This window comes from Lissotriton vulgaris, chromosome 2_1, assembly GCF_964263255.1.
Source record: "Lissotriton vulgaris chromosome 2_1, aLisVul1.2, whole genome shotgun sequence".
Taxonomy (NCBI): domain Eukaryota; kingdom Metazoa; phylum Chordata; class Amphibia; order Caudata; family Salamandridae; genus Lissotriton; species Lissotriton vulgaris.
In genome coordinates this window covers 1,869,696,466-1,869,713,944 of record NC_141687.1, presented here as the reverse complement: position 1 = coordinate 1,869,713,944, position 17,479 = coordinate 1,869,696,466, and the positions used below count along the sequence as shown (strand labels likewise).

The 17,479-nt window shown below is 41.9% G+C and overlaps 1 protein-coding gene across 2 annotated transcripts in view; it reads right to left on the bottom strand.

Moving 5' to 3' along the window:
• The window catches only part of ADAMTS17 (ADAM metallopeptidase with thrombospondin type 1 motif 17), a 1,053,865-nt gene that overhangs the window by 919,285 nt on the left and 117,101 nt on the right, over positions 1-17,479 (bottom strand). For both annotated transcript variants that reach the window (XM_086958065.1, XM_086958066.1), the window contains exons 4-5: positions 13,526-13,698; positions 9,397-9,480 (exon numbers count right to left, since the gene is read on the bottom strand). In XM_086958065.1, coding sequence (XP_086814191.1) covers positions 9,397-9,480; positions 13,526-13,698 — 257 coding nt within the window. The remainder of the gene's footprint in view (positions 1-9,396; positions 9,481-13,525; positions 13,699-17,479) is intronic.

The following is a 17,479-nucleotide window of genomic DNA, read 5'->3' as shown; positions in this document are numbered from 1 at the left end:
GACAGTCAGAAATGGCATGTGGGCAAACAGTTGAAATGGGATTTCTCAGATCCGCGGCCAGTGCAGCAGGCGGAAGGGCCAAAAGAGGGATAAAGCGAAGTGGTAGCGATGGACTCTCAAGAGAAAGAACCTTGGCTAGCCACAATATTCTGATCCATTCATCAAATGCAAGAAGAAGTGAGGGCGGATGGGCGAAGAGCTAGAGTGGCAAATAAAAAAGTGCAAGCTGGAATTTGGAAGATAAGTAAGAAATGTGGGGACATTGCAGAAAGATTGTTGTCGGTTGAGATGCGGACAGAGACTCTCGTGGTGCAAATTGAAACACTGAAGGAGCAGAATACCACTCATGGGGGAGCTCTGTCGGATGTCATGCTCAAGCTTGAACAACAAGAAATAGGCAGCTGAGAAATAACTTGCGCTTCTTAGGGGTACCGGAGGGGGTGGAAGGCAGCCATCCTAGATTATACATTATCAATTTGCTGAAGAACACCTTCCCCGAACAAGTGAAGCGGGACTGGGACAGCGAGATTCAACATGCCCACAGGGTACCCCCAATTGATGAAGAAACAACCCCAAGAACGACCAAGGGCTTTTTTGGTATTTTTTGGAAATTTCCTGTTGCAACAACTTGTGCATGACCGAGCCTGACCTAACTCTCCTAAATCGCATGATGGGATCTCTTTTTTTGTTAAACCAGACTTTGCCCACGCAACCGTTGAACGGCGGTGGAGACTAAGACAGTTAATAACACTATTTCGAAAAGTATGGGCAGAGGTTTTTTTACAAAACCGGGCCAGACTGAAAGTTAAATATAAAATAAATTCTAGTATATTTGTTTCTGAGATTTTAGCACAGGGTTTTCTGAATGATATAACAAGGAAGGAAAAAGAAGGGGAAACCTTGAAGATATGAGGGGGAATAACCTGTGAGGCTAAACTGGAAAAATAATGATACAAAGTTGTTAACAATATGGTTTATGATATCACAGGGGGGACGGTGGGGCAGTGTATTAGAAGCACATCATTCAGGCTATGCCTGATTGCCAAGGTATTGGGGGGTGGGGGAGGGTGGAGAGGTGAGGGGTGGAGTGGGGGGCACCATTGCAGGGGTAGGGGTAGACGGGGGTGGGTCGGAGTGGATTATGGATATGGGAAGCTACACTGGGACGGTGTGGTGGATACAGATGAGACAAATAATTTCACAATGTGGGGTAAAGAGAAAAAAACTCAAAAATGAGTAAGTTAAGGATTGCAACGATTAATATATCTGGTCTGAATGACATAAAAAGAGGCAAATCGTATCTCAAGGGCTAAGACTGCTGCAAGCCGATATAGAGTGCCTTCAAGAAACTAATGTAGAAGGGAGCCAAAAAGATCTTTTAAAATACTTAGGATATAGTATAGTAGGAGCAACAACTCAAGGCACACATACTCGGGGTATAGCAATCTTGGCCCGCAACAAAGCTATCCATTTTTCCTCAGTTAAAGTAAATAAAGCTGGGTTATCGATAGCTGTAGTGCCCCTGGTTCTCCTAAGCTTACCTTTCCCTTCACGGAAGCAATGTGGATGATCCCACCATAATTGGATGGTTGTCCATGAATTATCTCATCGGCAATTGCCTATAGTTGTGTGATCGGGATTTTAATATTAAAATTGGCAGCAGCTGGGATCTGGGGGAAATATATATAGGCAAGAAACCTAAAGTTTTTCAAGCTTTATGTAATAGGTGTCAAGAGGATGGATTATGTGACGTGTAGGCAAAATTAAGGCCTAAGGATCAAGGTTTTACATACTACTCTGCACCTCATCAGAAGCATGCGAGCCTAATTATTTTTTTGTCTCGCAAACTATTAGCCAAAAGAGTACAATTGAAAAGGTCCCCAGATACCTCTCAGACCATAACCCTCTGATACTCGGGTTACAGGGCGGGAGTGATCAGGGGAAATCCTTTTCTTCATGGACATTTGAAAGAGCGCTACTGGTGGATGAAGCTTATGTGGACTACATGAAGAAATGGATCCCAGAGTTTCTAGGCAGGAATCTTAGATCTGCCTCCCTCTGCATAGTTTAGGACACATTAAAAGCAGTGATACAGGGGAAACAATGCAATATGTAATAAGGTAAAATAAAAATGAAAAGGTGCAACTTCACTCTTTGCAAATTAGCTTGGCACAGGCGGAAAGCAAGTTAATTAAGGCCATTCAACAGAAGGGAAATATAGAGGATGCTTGCCTAGGGGTTGCAATAAGCAAAGCTTCAATAGGGGAGAAACTACTGTAAAAAGCTGTTGACAAAGCAACCGAGGAGGAGATGTACGAGTGCAGCGAAAGGGTTGGTCACCTTCTTGCAGTTAGGACAAGGCAAGAAGTGACTCATACTGAATTCAAGGCAGATGAAAGTGAAATCCGAACTGCGTTCTGTAATTTTTATCGGGCTTTGTACACAAAAGATTAGGGAGGGGAAAGGCAGAAGGAAGAACAGATTGAGAAGTATCTGGAACATCCTGCTGAGGCGCTCTTTTCAAGAGAAGAGAGGGACCTCCTAGATCAACCACTAGTAAGGAATGAGATTGTAACTGCGCTTGGCAGCCTACCGAGAGGGAAAGCCACGAGTCCGGATTTGATCCCCACTGAAGTTTATAAAGTCTTTCAAGAGCACCTAAAAGAGACCATGGAGATCTTGTTTTTACAAATTACAGAGGGCATGAATCCACCGGCTTCTTGGGCTATGGCTAAGAATATTATCTTTCCAAAGAAAAACAAACCTAGCGAGGAGCTAGGGTCTTATCGGCCAATAACCCTTATCAATGGGTATGTGAAGATTTATTCTACAACTCTAGCATCTCGCTTGCCACTAGTGATCAATAAAATTGTTTCCCAGAGCCAATATGGCTTTATCCCAGGGAGAGGTAATTTAGAGCATATTAGGAAGATCATCAAGCTGTTTGACGTGAAGCAAGTGGCAGGAGACCCTATGGCCGCAATTTTTTTAGATACCGAAAATACGGTCTCCTGGCAGTTTCTGTGGGCCTCTATGCATGGAAAGGGATAGGGGTACAATTTATTTGTGCAGTGAAAGCCCTGTATAAAGATCCAGAGGCTAGAGTTTGGGTTAATGGGGGTTTGGCGGAAGCATTTAAAATAACGAGAGGTACACGCCAAGGGTGCCCTTTATTGTTCGCTATTTATATAGTCTCTTTTTTTAAATACCTGGAGAATTCAGCAGATATCCCCCACTATTCGAAACAGAGTATACAGAAAAGGTATTGGCATATGCTGACAACGTTGCAATAGTGACTTCACAATCTGAGATGGCGATGACAGCAATTGAAAAGGAAGCGCACAGATTCAGGTCAGTGTCTGAATATGCCCTGAATAAGGATAAAACACAAATAATAGTTAAAGAATTTGTCCAAATATGGATAATAGAGTTGTCAAAAAGACCACATAATTGGGGGTGGTGGTAACTGCTGAAATCAACGAGATAGTTAAAGAAAATTTGGAGCCGTGTGCCGGTGAAATGAAAAAGGCACTTAAAAGAATGGATAATTTGCACCTCGCATTGATAGGCAGAGTAAAACATATTAAGATGTTATGTTTTCCTATGGGTTTATACTTTTTAAGAGCAATTTCCTTGATTTTTATGGATTGTTGGATAAAAAAATTCGAAAGCATCTTTGCACAGTTGATATGGGCGTATTCTAGACCTAGAAGAGTGATGAAATACTTATTTTTCACCTAGATAGCGTGGTGGCTTGGCCTTACCTAATCTTAAATATACTGGTGGGCAGCCTCTATTAAACATTATATAGCCTTTTTAATGCGAGCCCTGGGATGGAGGTACGTAGGGATAGCTACCCTTTTGCACATGGGAATGGCCATGTTGTAAGAGGGTGCTGATGGCATCAGGTTATTTGGGATATTTCAAGAGAGTATGCTTTAAGACTCTACACACTGCTTTTAGGGTATGGTCTTCTGTGCGACACTTGGTAGGCCTAGGGAAATTAAACAACTGTACGCCCTTTGTACAGAATAAAGACCTCTCTGATATTTTTAATGAGAAGTGGATAAAGGCAGGTATACCTATGTTGGATGCCTGTTCACAGTGGATGTTCTAATGTCATTTGAGGAGGTAAGAGGAAAATGTGATCTAACTAATTGAGAATTCTTTAAATATTTACAAGTCAGGGACTTTTTGTTATAGAAGGGAGGAGAAAAGAGAAATTTGAGAGTTGTGAATTAGTGGATAGATTAAGACGACCTAAGGCACCAAGGATTGGATTATTATATGCATTACTGATCAGTTATATGAAGAATGATTTGGGTAAATGCTCTACAAAGTGTCAAGAGTTGCTGGGGAATATCAGATGTGGATTTTCAAGAGGCTTTTTACCAACTTAGGGTTTTTAAGGCCTGCTAATCTTCAAGCACAATTTTTTAAAACATGTTTGAAATTATATTATACCCATATATGGATTGACAAATGGGGGAGGTGGAAAGGAGTGTTTTGCCCAACGGTGTAAGTTATATAAGGCAGACTTAATGCATATGTTTGCCACCGCAGTGAGTTTGCCCAGCTTATAGGGGAATAGAGGTTTTCTTACAAGAGAAGTTGCTGTTGCAGGTGAAAGTTACCCCCGGTAATTATGCGTGGTATAAATGACCTGGGTAAACACAAAGGTGGGGCTTTTATCTGCATAGCAATTGCAGTATATAGAAATTGTATGGCATCAGCATGGCAGGATGCTAACCCACCAATATTTAATCAATGGCTAGCTCGTTTACTGAAAACATATATTCTTGAGAAAGCTATTTATGAGTGAAGAGACATAGGGCCAAAAAGAAAGGAGTTAAAATATGGCTGTATTTTGCCAACTGGAGAGAACAAGTGGATGGGTAAGCCGTATATGTCCTATAAGGCAGAGGGTGAACTAGTTTTTATATTTGAGTTTTATATTTGAGTGCACTCTGATAAGTGGAAATGGCCGTGGTAGATTATACAGTTAGGTTGTTGTACCGGTTAAAGAAATCGATGTTAAATTGACCCTGGATATGGGAGGGATATGATATGCTATACAGCTGAATACTGGGCGAACGCGAGATAAGAAATATGGGTAAGAAATTCAAATGCTTTTAGAGACTTCACGTATGCACTTTTTTGAAAATGTGCACTGTAATATTCAGGCTGCTATTATGGTTTACAATGTATGCACATGGACTTTATGTTGGATATAGGTTTTGTATGTATTGGCCAGGTGGTGAAGATGTTTCGAAGGTGTTGTGGCAAAAAAGTACTCTAAGCTAACTATACTAAAAAAAATGAGTTGTCTTGTTTAAAAATGTTGATATGGGTAATGTACATTAGTCCATAGTTTGGAATATTATGGACTTTTTGATAAGATGCACTTTATTTTCCATGCTGCTAAGACAGTTAATGTATGCACAAGCACTTTTTTGGCTTACTTAGATAGGCTAGGTATGCACTGTTTCATCTTTGCCACTTTAGTAGAACGATGGGGAAGTCGTTGACATGATATGCTCATGCACTTTATGGAGGAACTCTGACTGTGATGTGATAACTCAAAGATGCTGCTAAGAAAATGTTTAAAGGGAACCAGGAAACAAAAGCCATCTGTATTAGATGTGGTAATAGATAAGGGAATTTTATCTGACTTATGAAATGTTTATGTTTTGATCTAGTATGAATAAGATATCAAGAAATGTAACAAAAAGAACCCACTTGGAAATGTGATAGGGTTGAGGGTAGGAAGGGGGATGGATGAGCACGGGGAGATATTTAAAAAAAAGTGTGGGAGAGGGATAGAAGTCGGTTGTGATGGTTTTTTCCTTGTTGTCTCACTCAATAAAAAATATTTTTTAAAAAGAGAACTGTTGGCCTGCTGGTTGTCTATTGAGATGTTCCGCACATATGTGTGGGGAAGACAGTTGAAACTACAGACAGATCACAAACCACTCGTCTACATTCTGGATGGGAGTGGAAGTAAGTATTGTACACCCATAATGTTAAGACTCTTCACCAAATTGATGCAGTAGCTATTCGAAGTGGCCACATCCCAGGTGGTAGGAACAGGAGAGTTGATTTTCTTTCATGATTTTGGTGCAAAGGGGATGATGACAGTGGTGTAAAGTTGTCTGATTTGATAGTTGAAGACTTTAAGGATTGCTTAGTGGCTTCTCTAGAAATTCCTGAATTAAAGGTTTGTTCGGAGGGAGAATGGATAGAGGCTGTGAAGGGTGATCAGGATTTGCAACAGGTCATAGACATATTTTAAGGAGGTTGGTTTGTTACAACCCTATTATAAGGTAAGTGATGCGATTTCAGTTGAGGATGGCCTTCTTCTAAGATCAGACAAGTTAATCCCTCCCCATTCTGTGAGAAACCGCATAACTAAAAATGCCCATGAGGGACAGCTGGGGTCTTCTCTCACCAAGCAACGTATTTGTGAATGTTTTTGATGGCCAAGAATGGACACTGAAGTTGATGAGATGGTGGAAAAGTGTTGTGTCTGCAGGACAGTTGAGAAAAGTTTGAAGGTGGCTACTCCACCACTCATACTAATAGGGTGTCCTTCAGGGCCAAATTTCAAGCTTGGGATCAACATTATGGGACCGTATGATTCTTTGTCGGGTCATGACAGATTTATGATTGTACTGGCTGATTATGGATCAAAATGGTCTGAACTCAAGATGGTTAAAGAACCTAGTGTGGGTGCAATTGTTGAATTTCCTAGAGACATTTTCAGGAGAGAGGGATTTCCTGAATTCCTTGTTTAGGTTAATCATACGCAGTTTATTAGTAAAGAACTGCAAGTGTTCCTAGAGTCATGTGGGGACAAACATCTGATGAGCTCCCTACAACTAACCTCAAACCAATGGTCTGGTGGAGAGGAAGAACCAAGTGGTGGGTGAGTGCATCAAGTGGGCCAAGAGTGTGAATCTGGATGTGGTAAAGTTTGTATGTAGTAAGTTATGCTTTTATAGAACTACAACACACTCTACCACAAAGGTGTCTCCCTTTGAACTGCTGAAAGGTAAGAAGACAAACACCAGTTTCTGTTCAGCATGGATGGTAAAATGGCTAAAGTGTGAGTGTGATTTGAAACATTTGATGGACTTGGTGAAGAAGAATGTGAGTCTTACACAAGAAAGGATGGTATGGCAAAAGAATGTCAAGTTGATCACTGTGAAGGTTGGGGACATGGTTTGCATCAAGTCTTCTGTCCATGTGCAGAAAGGGAAAAGTTAGTTCAGCAGCACTGTCAAGGTGGAAAAGATACATGATAATGCCAAGAAAGTTAGTGGGGGGCTCTGGTGGAATCTAGCCAAAATTATTAAGGTGGGTAAAGTGCCTGACAACTGTGAAGTTAGCCATCTCAAAAATGGTACTCCTTCTGACAGTGTTGTATATGGGCAGAAATGTGAACAGCCAAAAGGAGCTCAAGATGACTCTGAAATTCCAGGTCACGCCTCGGCATCCACGTTCTAGAATGATAGTTATACAAACCAGGTTTCATACCGGACTGAATGTATGTATCCTTTGTGTGTGGGGTTTGAATGATAATTAAACGTAGCATGTTTCATACCTGATTGAATTGATGTGCTCTTTGTGTGTGGGGTTTTGCTGTGTGGTGTGAGGGTCTTTAATGTTTGCGAGTCCTCCAGGTGAGATTTGATATTGTTTTGTGTCAGTTGTGGGAGAAGGGAAGATGTGTAATACTTAGCATACAGCTAGAATCTGGTGTCATAGAGATTTTAGTTAAGGATGTCATGATGTGGGTGAGTTTGGAATGTTAGTGTTTAAGTTCTTACAATTGAGGTGTAGTTGGCTGTGGAGGAGCTCCTGAGTGCCTGTCCTCTGCTACTGTGTAACTCTATTGTGGTAGCAGCCTTACCTGAACTTCCTGTGTGATTACTACAGACTAGTAGGAGAAAGACCAGCAGGACGTGTTTGCAGTACCATGAATTACGCTAAATGTAACCATATATAAGAATCGACCTCCGGCAATCATTATTCCTCTTGAGATACATCCATGGTGGTCCTGCCGTCCTAAAGACAGCACAATGCTAACCATGCTTACTTTGGCCTCCCAGCCAACAAGATAATCCTTGCAAGCGACAGTGGTCAAGCATAAACTCCTGGTGAGACTCTGAAGTTCAGATTTCAAATCTTTCATATTGTGAGGCTTAAGAGCCTTGTACTTGCTGCCACACGCTAAACAGGGACATCACAATCATGCACTTACTTATTAATCACACATACAGTACACTCATTGTGCCTAACTCATACCCTTTGCTTTGTTGCTGATCATCTTGCAAACCTGCTTACCAGCTCAGGCAATGAAGCGATTACACTAGTCGCATGCAGAGACAAAAGGGTGAACATGGATGCGTGTCGGAAAAAAGGAGGAGGAAGAACCAGGATAGGCACAGAAGCCCTGCCAGTATCTTAAAGGCTTTGGAACCGGTTTGCAGTTAGCATGCTTCTGCCTGTGTACTAAGATTTTGTATACAAAAAAAGCAAGAAGACTGTTTTGAAGGATGTCAAAGAGCCCGTAGAGTGGAGATCTAGGAAGGTATCTCATGTTCCGGCTGACACACAGCTCAGGTGCTATCATCTACATGGTCACCAAAATAACAACACTCAGATGTCTCTTTACTTCTACAATTTTCCATAGCACATCCCTTATTATCATCCCTTATTAAATATCACATACAGGAGTATCTAAAATTAGACACAGTTTTAATATAGCAAATAGGCTACAAGTTATTTGAAGTGCTCAAAGTGATTTATTTTAGTCTCCAAATAACCTATGAGGGTAACAGGGATAACCCTTCAAAACATACCTTTAAAATATAACTTGTTTTGACCAAGACGAGCATAGGTGCTTTAATATTCCACCGTATGCATCTGCATAATCAGGGCATGAGCCCCTTTCCGTATTTCCAATGAAATCATACAAGAATCCTTTTCAAAGTTCGGTAAATTGATTTTTCTTGGAAGGCGAACCTCTGCTCCATACTTACAAAAATTACTAACTTGAAGATCCCATTATCTTGTGGAAAGAAAACCTTGACTATGACTTCTAGTACTGTCCTCTGAGGACTACCTCCTAAGCAACTACCCTAAAAATATTACCTCAAACAATAGTCCTCATTGCATCCATCTTGGAAGGATGAGAGACTACCTTGGCTGCAACAGTTTTCGAGCTTGTGACTTGGAGGTACCAACACAGAACCCTGCCAAAGGTGCCTTAACCTGCTGATCTTATTTGAGTATGTAAAGTTTCTCAAACCCTGGGCTGACACCACATACATATAAATTCCAGCTGTGCTGTAACACATTTTCAACGTGCACGGAAAAATTCGGAGTACGTACCGGACGCTGGCGTAGCAGGACTAACTTTGTGACCTGAATGTTAACTCGGATGCCTAGGCTCTGGTGCTGGAACATGTTGTACACCTGCCGAACACATTTAAAACATGCATTAAACACTCAGCCATCTTAAAAAAGAAAACCTGCATATTGTAATACAGACTGATGCTGCACAGACTTGCAGGTAAACAAAACAAACTAATGATCTTACTTTCTCAGTCTAGGAGAGCGGGAGAGTGGGCACAGCCATCCTACTTCCCCACCCAGAAAAGAGTAGAGGAAGACATGATACTTTCTCCTACCCTGGTGAGAATAGGGGAAGCCATCATACTATCTTCCAGTCAGAAGCGAGTGTTGTTGAAGCCATCTTACAGTTGCCTGCCCTGTTCAGGCCTGCACACCCATTGACCAAGAAGTGTTAGTCAATGACCCTATCTGAATTAGTGACTACTTTCTACCCTCTTCTTGTTTCCCACAGGATGTACAGAAAAGGCACGATTGCTTGCCTTCTAACAGTTCTTATCTCCACTTATAAAAAGGGTTATCAGTGGCACCTCTTTGTCTCTATTTTTACTTATCTAAGTATACTATCTTTAGATAATGGAGAAATTAGAGTTAGCTTATAAAAGGGACAGTTGCCCCTTCGCTCAAAAAACACAATTTAGACCCACCACCTCTGGCTAACTACTGCATCATAAAGAATCTGAGTGTTATGTTGACATCAATAGAATTGACATAATACATTGCTGTGGGTGTTATGACATGCTCCCTTGTTAAGGAGATGGAAGTCTACTCATTTGGTGACCTCAGCAACCACTGCTTTCCCTTATGCCAAAACCAATCCCCACTCCCATTTTATCTCGAGGGGTGGAAACTTATTTGTTTAACACACACAGTTTCTTCTGAGAGTTGTTTTTCAGATTGCCTTGGTTTATGGCTATCCAGCCTGTTTACAGCTTGTTCTGTTTGACAACCACTAACGTACATGTACATTAGACACTACCAACATGCTGAGATCTCCAGGAATAGGTTCACCTACATCACCTAGTAGGGTTAAAACACTAATTTCCTCCCTGCCACTCCTGTTACATTTCATTTAAAGGCATCTGTCACTTGGTACTGTGTGTTCTTACTTCTGTCCATCCATCTGCTTGGAAGTCTGGCAATGAATTCAGAGGGCATATCTTGCAACTACTCCCCTAAACCTGTAACACAGGGTGATGTCAGTCAGAAAAGTTGCTTCTAAATCGTACTCGGGGAGCACATTGGTCTCCCATTCTCACTTTAACCTAATTTGCCCAGTATGGTTTTTAACCGATAATAAAAGCTTTTGACTGACTTTGAATCCCTGAAGTGGACTTGCCATTTTATGAGATCATATTAATGCATAGGGATTTTAATCTTGCAATCTGCCTAGCAGTCGTTTCAAGTCCTATAAAGGGTGGTACTCATCTTTCCTTAAAATGTGGAGCTGGGGTTCCTCACTTTGAGTGATGGGAGCACTCAGGGTTGCTCTACCTAGAAGAGGCTAGCCAAGGCACATCATATCTATTATCAGCCTTAGGGCCGAGTCAACTCTAACTGCTGTAAACTGTAACTGATCTATAACACTCTTCTGCCTGAGGCTCTCTTGTCAAACTTTTAAAAATCCAATTCACATACACAGAAAGCAATCCTAACATTAGACTTATAGCATCCAATCTGAATACTCCGCTCTCAGGCAGTGTACATTCTTTATAAAAAAAAAAAACAGCTAACATAACACAAATTGATTGCATTCTCCCATTAGAAAATTGAGCCAATCACATTATGTTAATGTTAGGAAATGGCATTTAGAGCCACCAACTCACCTCATTACCGTAGTCATTAAGGCATCACTGTGACAAAAGCTACACAACAATTTCAGCCAGACTCGAATGCCTTCAGTCGTATGAGTCCTATGGAACCAGCAGTTGCATCAGTACTGGGGTCCAACTTGAGATGTTCAATACAGCGGGATAGTTTTTCTGATTCTACCTGATCTATCTGTACTGTTTCCTACAGTGCGAACCATCCCACACAGCTGCATGCTTCAAATTGTTTTGTTGGGTAGCCGGCTATGCCTTAGGTAAGTTTGATGTTTTATCAGTGACAGGTGACATCAAGTCAAGCTATTTGTCTGCTAATCCCTACCCGACACGTGGAGTCCCTCAGGGTTCTCAAATACTTATTATAATAAATTGGACTCGATCCTCCTTTTTAATGTTATGTGTATTTCACTGCAACTCCTATGCACATTTAACCTAAAGTTTCTTCATGCTCCCAAACCCTAATTTAACTGACCATCCCCCAGATGCATCAAAGTTATGTTTTGTGAGTCCTTAATAGCGAATTTTAAGGAATCGCTATTAAAGACTCGCAAAACGGGATGCATGTAGGAATCGCAATATTATTTGCGATTTCTACTATGTCCTTATTTGCGATTCACTAATTGCAAATCGCAAATAAGGAATGAATGGGGAGTCATACCTTATTTGGGATTGGCAATTAGCGAATCGCAAATGTGCCACAATTTCAAGGGTGCCAGGGTGTCCAAAGGACACCCTGTTGCACCCCTGAAATGGTAATTTTCACCGGTGTTGCGCACACACATGTCCCAAAGACATGTGTGTGTGTAACATACAACTTAGAAAAATGCACTAAAGTGCATATTTCTAAATTTTTGCTATTTACCACGTAGTTTGACTTCGCGGTAAATAGCGGCCCCAAATTGTGAATTCGCAATCTTGGAATGGTTCATGCATTGCATTTAAGGAATCGCAAATTGCGATTCCTTAAATGCAATTGCAATTTGAGAACTCGTAATTATTTGCGTATTCTTAAATTGCGAGTGCATGAACCCTTGATGCATCTCAAATGCCATTTTTGCGGGCGCAAACGGCCGAATTTAGCGATTCGCACCGTTTGCGCTCGCAAAAATGCTTGATGCATCTACCTGAAAGTGTTTTGGCAGGATTGAGCTGTGAACGAATGACATCTGGTTACCATTCAATGCTTTCAAAGTAAGGTGTTTATGTTTGTAGGTCCTCAATTCCCTTTATGTTGGTCGAATTCACAGGCTTAGGGAAAGCACTTAATTTCAGGAACCAAAGTTAGAGACCTAGGAAGAGATTCAGATTTCAACATTTCCCTTGTACCAACATTGGGGTTAAAATCTTTTTTTTTCAATTAAATATCATGAAGAAGGTCCTTTCAGTTTTGGAAATGCAAGATAGGTGAGTAACAGTGAACTCCTCAATTAACTATGTACTTGATTACAGCAACTCTTTTGACCTCTGTTACACCCAGTTCCTTTTGGAGACAGAGGACAGGCAAGCATTCCTACTAACAGCCCACAATACGGTTATGATTTCCCCCAAACACCCTTCTTAAATCATTATCAAACCAGGATGGGTTGGCAGACTTAACTCTAACCATCAAATTGCTCTTCACCTGCTTGCAGTCAGTCATTAACATCAGCCTCTGGCATGATAGGTCAGCTTTTGTGTGGAAGAAGTGATACATGTTTACCAACATGGTGATGATTATAATCTCTTACCATGTCTCTAGAAGCAAAAGGCTTTTACTTGTGCTAAAGGAACGACTGTATCCCTAGCAGCCACGAAGCAGATAAGATCTTGTTGGCATCTTCAAGGCTATAGTCTTTCACCATTGAAAATGAGGTTATAACCTCCGAGGTCACGTGCCTAAGTGCTAATCCATCACCTTCTTAGGAAGTGACACAAATCGTCTAAAGGCGAATGTCCATCTAGACATTGTGATTGACTACAAGAGAGGCAGTGATCACAACACCAGGGTGGAAAACTTTGGAAAAGAGGCAGATGCGATCAAACTATAGTATTCAGGCAAAGTGCTACCTTTCCCAAGTACTGATGTGTACAAGGATCATCACGACACGGAAAACTAAGAAATTGATAAAAGTCTTAAATTGCACACTAACATCTTACAATCACAATATATCCACTTTGCTCTTGTCTATTCAGCCCAAGCAGATATATCACACAGAGAAGGAAGAAGTTGCATGAGATTGCAAGATGCTTGAACACGCTGCCAAGACGACAGACAAAAGACCATGCTGGATAAGTATACTCACCATGTTCATAACTGTGAGGATAAACCTCTGGGCAGTCTCTGAGCCGTGATACTGAACCATATCGGAATCGGCTACCACAAGCGTTTCGACTGTGTATTCGCTGTTCATCCTGATTGCATTCCTCCGTTCTCGCCACTCACTGCCAGACTTTGGTTTTCTTTCTTTATTTTTGCCTGCAAAACATTAACATGTTATCACTATTATTATTCAATTACAGTGCATTTGCCACTGGTCATGTGATGGTAAAACTTTAAAAATGTCACTGTATAGAAATAAAATGGAATTTAAAGTTAGAATAAAAGGGGTTTGACTTATATCTAATATTTCTCAATTTTAGTCAATCAAAATCCACATTTTCATGAAATGTTATTCCTCATGTTCTGAATAGTAAAGCCAAATACAAAAAAAAACACAAAACACAAAAAGTGATGGGTTTAATGCTTGCAAATTGTCTATCCACTGGAAATTGCTGCATGGAGCATTCGAAACTATCTTTTTTTCCCAAAATGCCACCTCAGATTAGACCCAGTCATAAGCAAATCACCTTTGGTCCTGCTCCAACAGGAACAGATGTGGGTCCCGTGCTCACTGTGTGACTGGTACCAAGCTGCAACTCACTGAAGAGGGCCAAAGAGGCTAAAACTGGTCTTGGGTTGATTGTGTTCTTTTTCAGAGACAAATTCTGAACACAGCAGCATGTCTGGTCTGACATTTAGGCTCTCCATCAAGTCTGGTGCTGAGCTCTTTGCATTGACTTCCGGTCAGGAAACGCTGCATTTTTAAGCTCCTTTCTGTTAGACATAAAGCCCTGCATGGGGTAGGATCACTTTATCTTTGATGCAAAATTAGTTTTTACCATCTTTCCAGGATTCTTACGACATTTGACACTGAACTTGCTACTCTTCCCCGTATTCGGACAACTCGAAAAGGTGGGCATTCCTTTTCTTACTTTGCCCTGTTCTAGTGGAATAAGTTCCCCTTTCAGAATGCACATGCCACATCTTTATTACTTTTAAAAAGCTGCTTAAAATCTGGCTTTTATAATCTCATTTCGCCTGCGAGGCATCTAATTCCAGCCCTCTGATCACTAGGATCCAGAGCTGCGATACTCCATTTGGAGTGAGCTACTTGTGCTATATCAAACGTCTATTACATTTTAGAGAGCACCTGGCTGGCTTGACAGGTCGGGCTGGACTGTTCTTACCGAAGCAGGGCAAAGAAAGATTAACCATAAATCAACATTGGTGCAGCATTCCAGCCAGGTGCCCTAGCTATACCCTATCGCACTGCAGCAGCGGCCGGTGCAGGTAAGTGGCGGCCTGCGCAGGTAAGTGCGGTTGGGCGCAGCAGGGGATGTCGACAGACAATGGAATAGAGAAAATGAATTAAGTAAATACATTCTATTCTGTTTGTCGATATCCACCCCTGCCTCGCCGTGCTTGCCTGCACCAGCCGATGCTGTCGCACAGTGTTGAAATTGCAGACTATGAGGCATGGTTAAACTTCACAAAGGGACACAGTTCACCAATATGGGGTGCTTCAGCCTACAATTCAAAGTCTTGGTCTCTAAAGCTTTGCTTTATTGTTACCGGATTCACTCTGCAGCTGCACTTATATGCCGATTACTCTTCACTTCAGCCCAAGTGCCTTATACGTTTCAATAGTGTACCTCGCCCTCTGTAGGAAACAATCAGCGAACTATGTGATGCATTATGTTGTACAGCAATGCAAAAGGCACTTCAAGCCTACTCCGCTCAGCCAAGGGCCAGGGAGCACTTTCCAAACCAAAGAAACAGAAAAGGAGAACGGAATTTAGAACAAGCATTGACAAAGCCAGTAGGTCTGGCTTGTATTTTGAGCACTAGCTAAAATATGTTTTTTTTAAACCTTCTGCAGTGAAAACACAAAACCAAAACAAGTGGTTTCTGTAAGCACTGTATCTACAAGATAATGGATGTAACATGTGATGATTCAGTATACTTTTGAGATGTAAAATAGACCCTCATGCACTATAATGCAAGCACTCCATAGAAGGTGGAATGATGCACTAAATGGTCATAAGAATGAGGCGAGAGAGAAATATTCTTCTGGTCAGAGACAAAGCTCACTTTGTGTATATTTTAATTATTTGATAACAAAGCATCTTGCAGGCAGCTCAGCTATCAAGCCAGGGCTAGAAACAGCACCAGCCAATAAGGTTGCTATATAAAGTTACATATTTGGCATTTGTGGTGCACGTATAGAGGTGCTGGAAAACAAGTTTTATGACAAAGGTAAATACCCAGGCAAAAACAACATAAATATCTGGCAAAAATTACAATACGATAAAACAAACACAAGAAGGGAAATAGAACAACAACGTGCTATGATGACATACATTTTTTTATTATATTGATAAAAGTTGATATGGACATGTTCAATCATACAAAGGAATTGTGTTTAAAATACATTAAAAGCAAAGTAAATATTCAATCACAATAATATATAATGATCGGGGGAAAAATTAGAGCATTGATAATTCCCAGAACTGATTGAAGAAGCTGATGTCTGTCAACGCATTTCGACACATACAATGTGTCTTCATTAGGACAATTTCAGCATAGTTCTAAAATTGAGAAAATACTATTTTAGATCACTCATTCTTGTGTTTGAATGAAATACAATTGTAGTAGATTATGACAATTCTACTATAACATTTTGCCAGATAATTGATACAACACCATGATATACCGCTAGATAAGGACACATAATTACTAACTCAGGAGCTATTTACATTAATTTTTAAACATATTAGGCACTGTACAAACCAGAATCGACATATGAGGTAAAGAACTCATACAGAAAATATTAGGCACTGTACAAACCAGATTCAACATATGAGGTAAAGAACTCATACAGAGAAAATAGAATCATGAATACAGACAGTGAAGATAGAAGGTTCCTGGTGCTAATATCCTAATTAATTTTAAACTTTAGATTCTTCATATGTCGATTCTGGTTTGTACAGTGCCTAAAATGTTTAAAAATTAACAGAAGTGGGGGCGTGGCCAACTGCCGAGCATGGCGGCTGCCTAAATCGGGAGCTCCACAAGGCTGACCGGCCCGCTCAATTATCCTGATGACCATCCGCACATTCACCCGCCTGAAGGAGTGAAATCGGCTCGGGGAAGCAAGCGGCACACACTAATCCACCCCCGGCGAGAATCCGACAACGGAAAGTGCTCCGTTCGGTGAAGGCGTGGTGGGGCCTGTACCTGCCCGGCAGCACCGGCCTGGAGTGCTGGACGTACCCGACCGGAAGTTGGTCCTACTCGGCCAGGGGGCATCGACTCTGGCCGGCACCCACGTCACACCGCCAGAAGAAAGGTACAAGCGCGAGCAATACTCAGCGCGGCAGCCAGCGGACTCGAAAACGGCTGCTGCGCCGGGGACTGAGTGGCAGTTCCTCCTGCACACGGAGTGGGCGCCTTCGGGGGCCGAGGCGTCCCTGCCCGGTGACGGCGCCATCTTGAGACTGCGCAGCCGGTCAGGCAATCCACACACGCGACAGGGCAAGGCGAAATGCGACTAAGACTGTGCAGCCCCCCCGCAGCCCAGTAAATAAGACTCTGGCCTGAGGCAGCGTGGGGAGAAGGCGATACCTGTGACTGAGGCGCCCATACCGATATTGAAAGCGACAGTGCGTGAGAGGGAGAGTCGGACTTGGCGGCTCGGACACACCGATACTGCAGCCTAATTAGAGGGGGATCCAGCACAATCAAATGCTGCCTGCGAGGCGCTCATAGCCCAGACACCGCCAGAGGCACATCGCAACCACACACCGAGGCATACTGTAGCGGCCACGGAAGGTGGAGCCACGCACGTGGTGGGACACAGGGACGGACCCTCAGGCAGACAGAGACCCGGGCTGGACATCGAGGGGCTGCAGTGCATTGCGGTCCGGGCTCCTGCGAT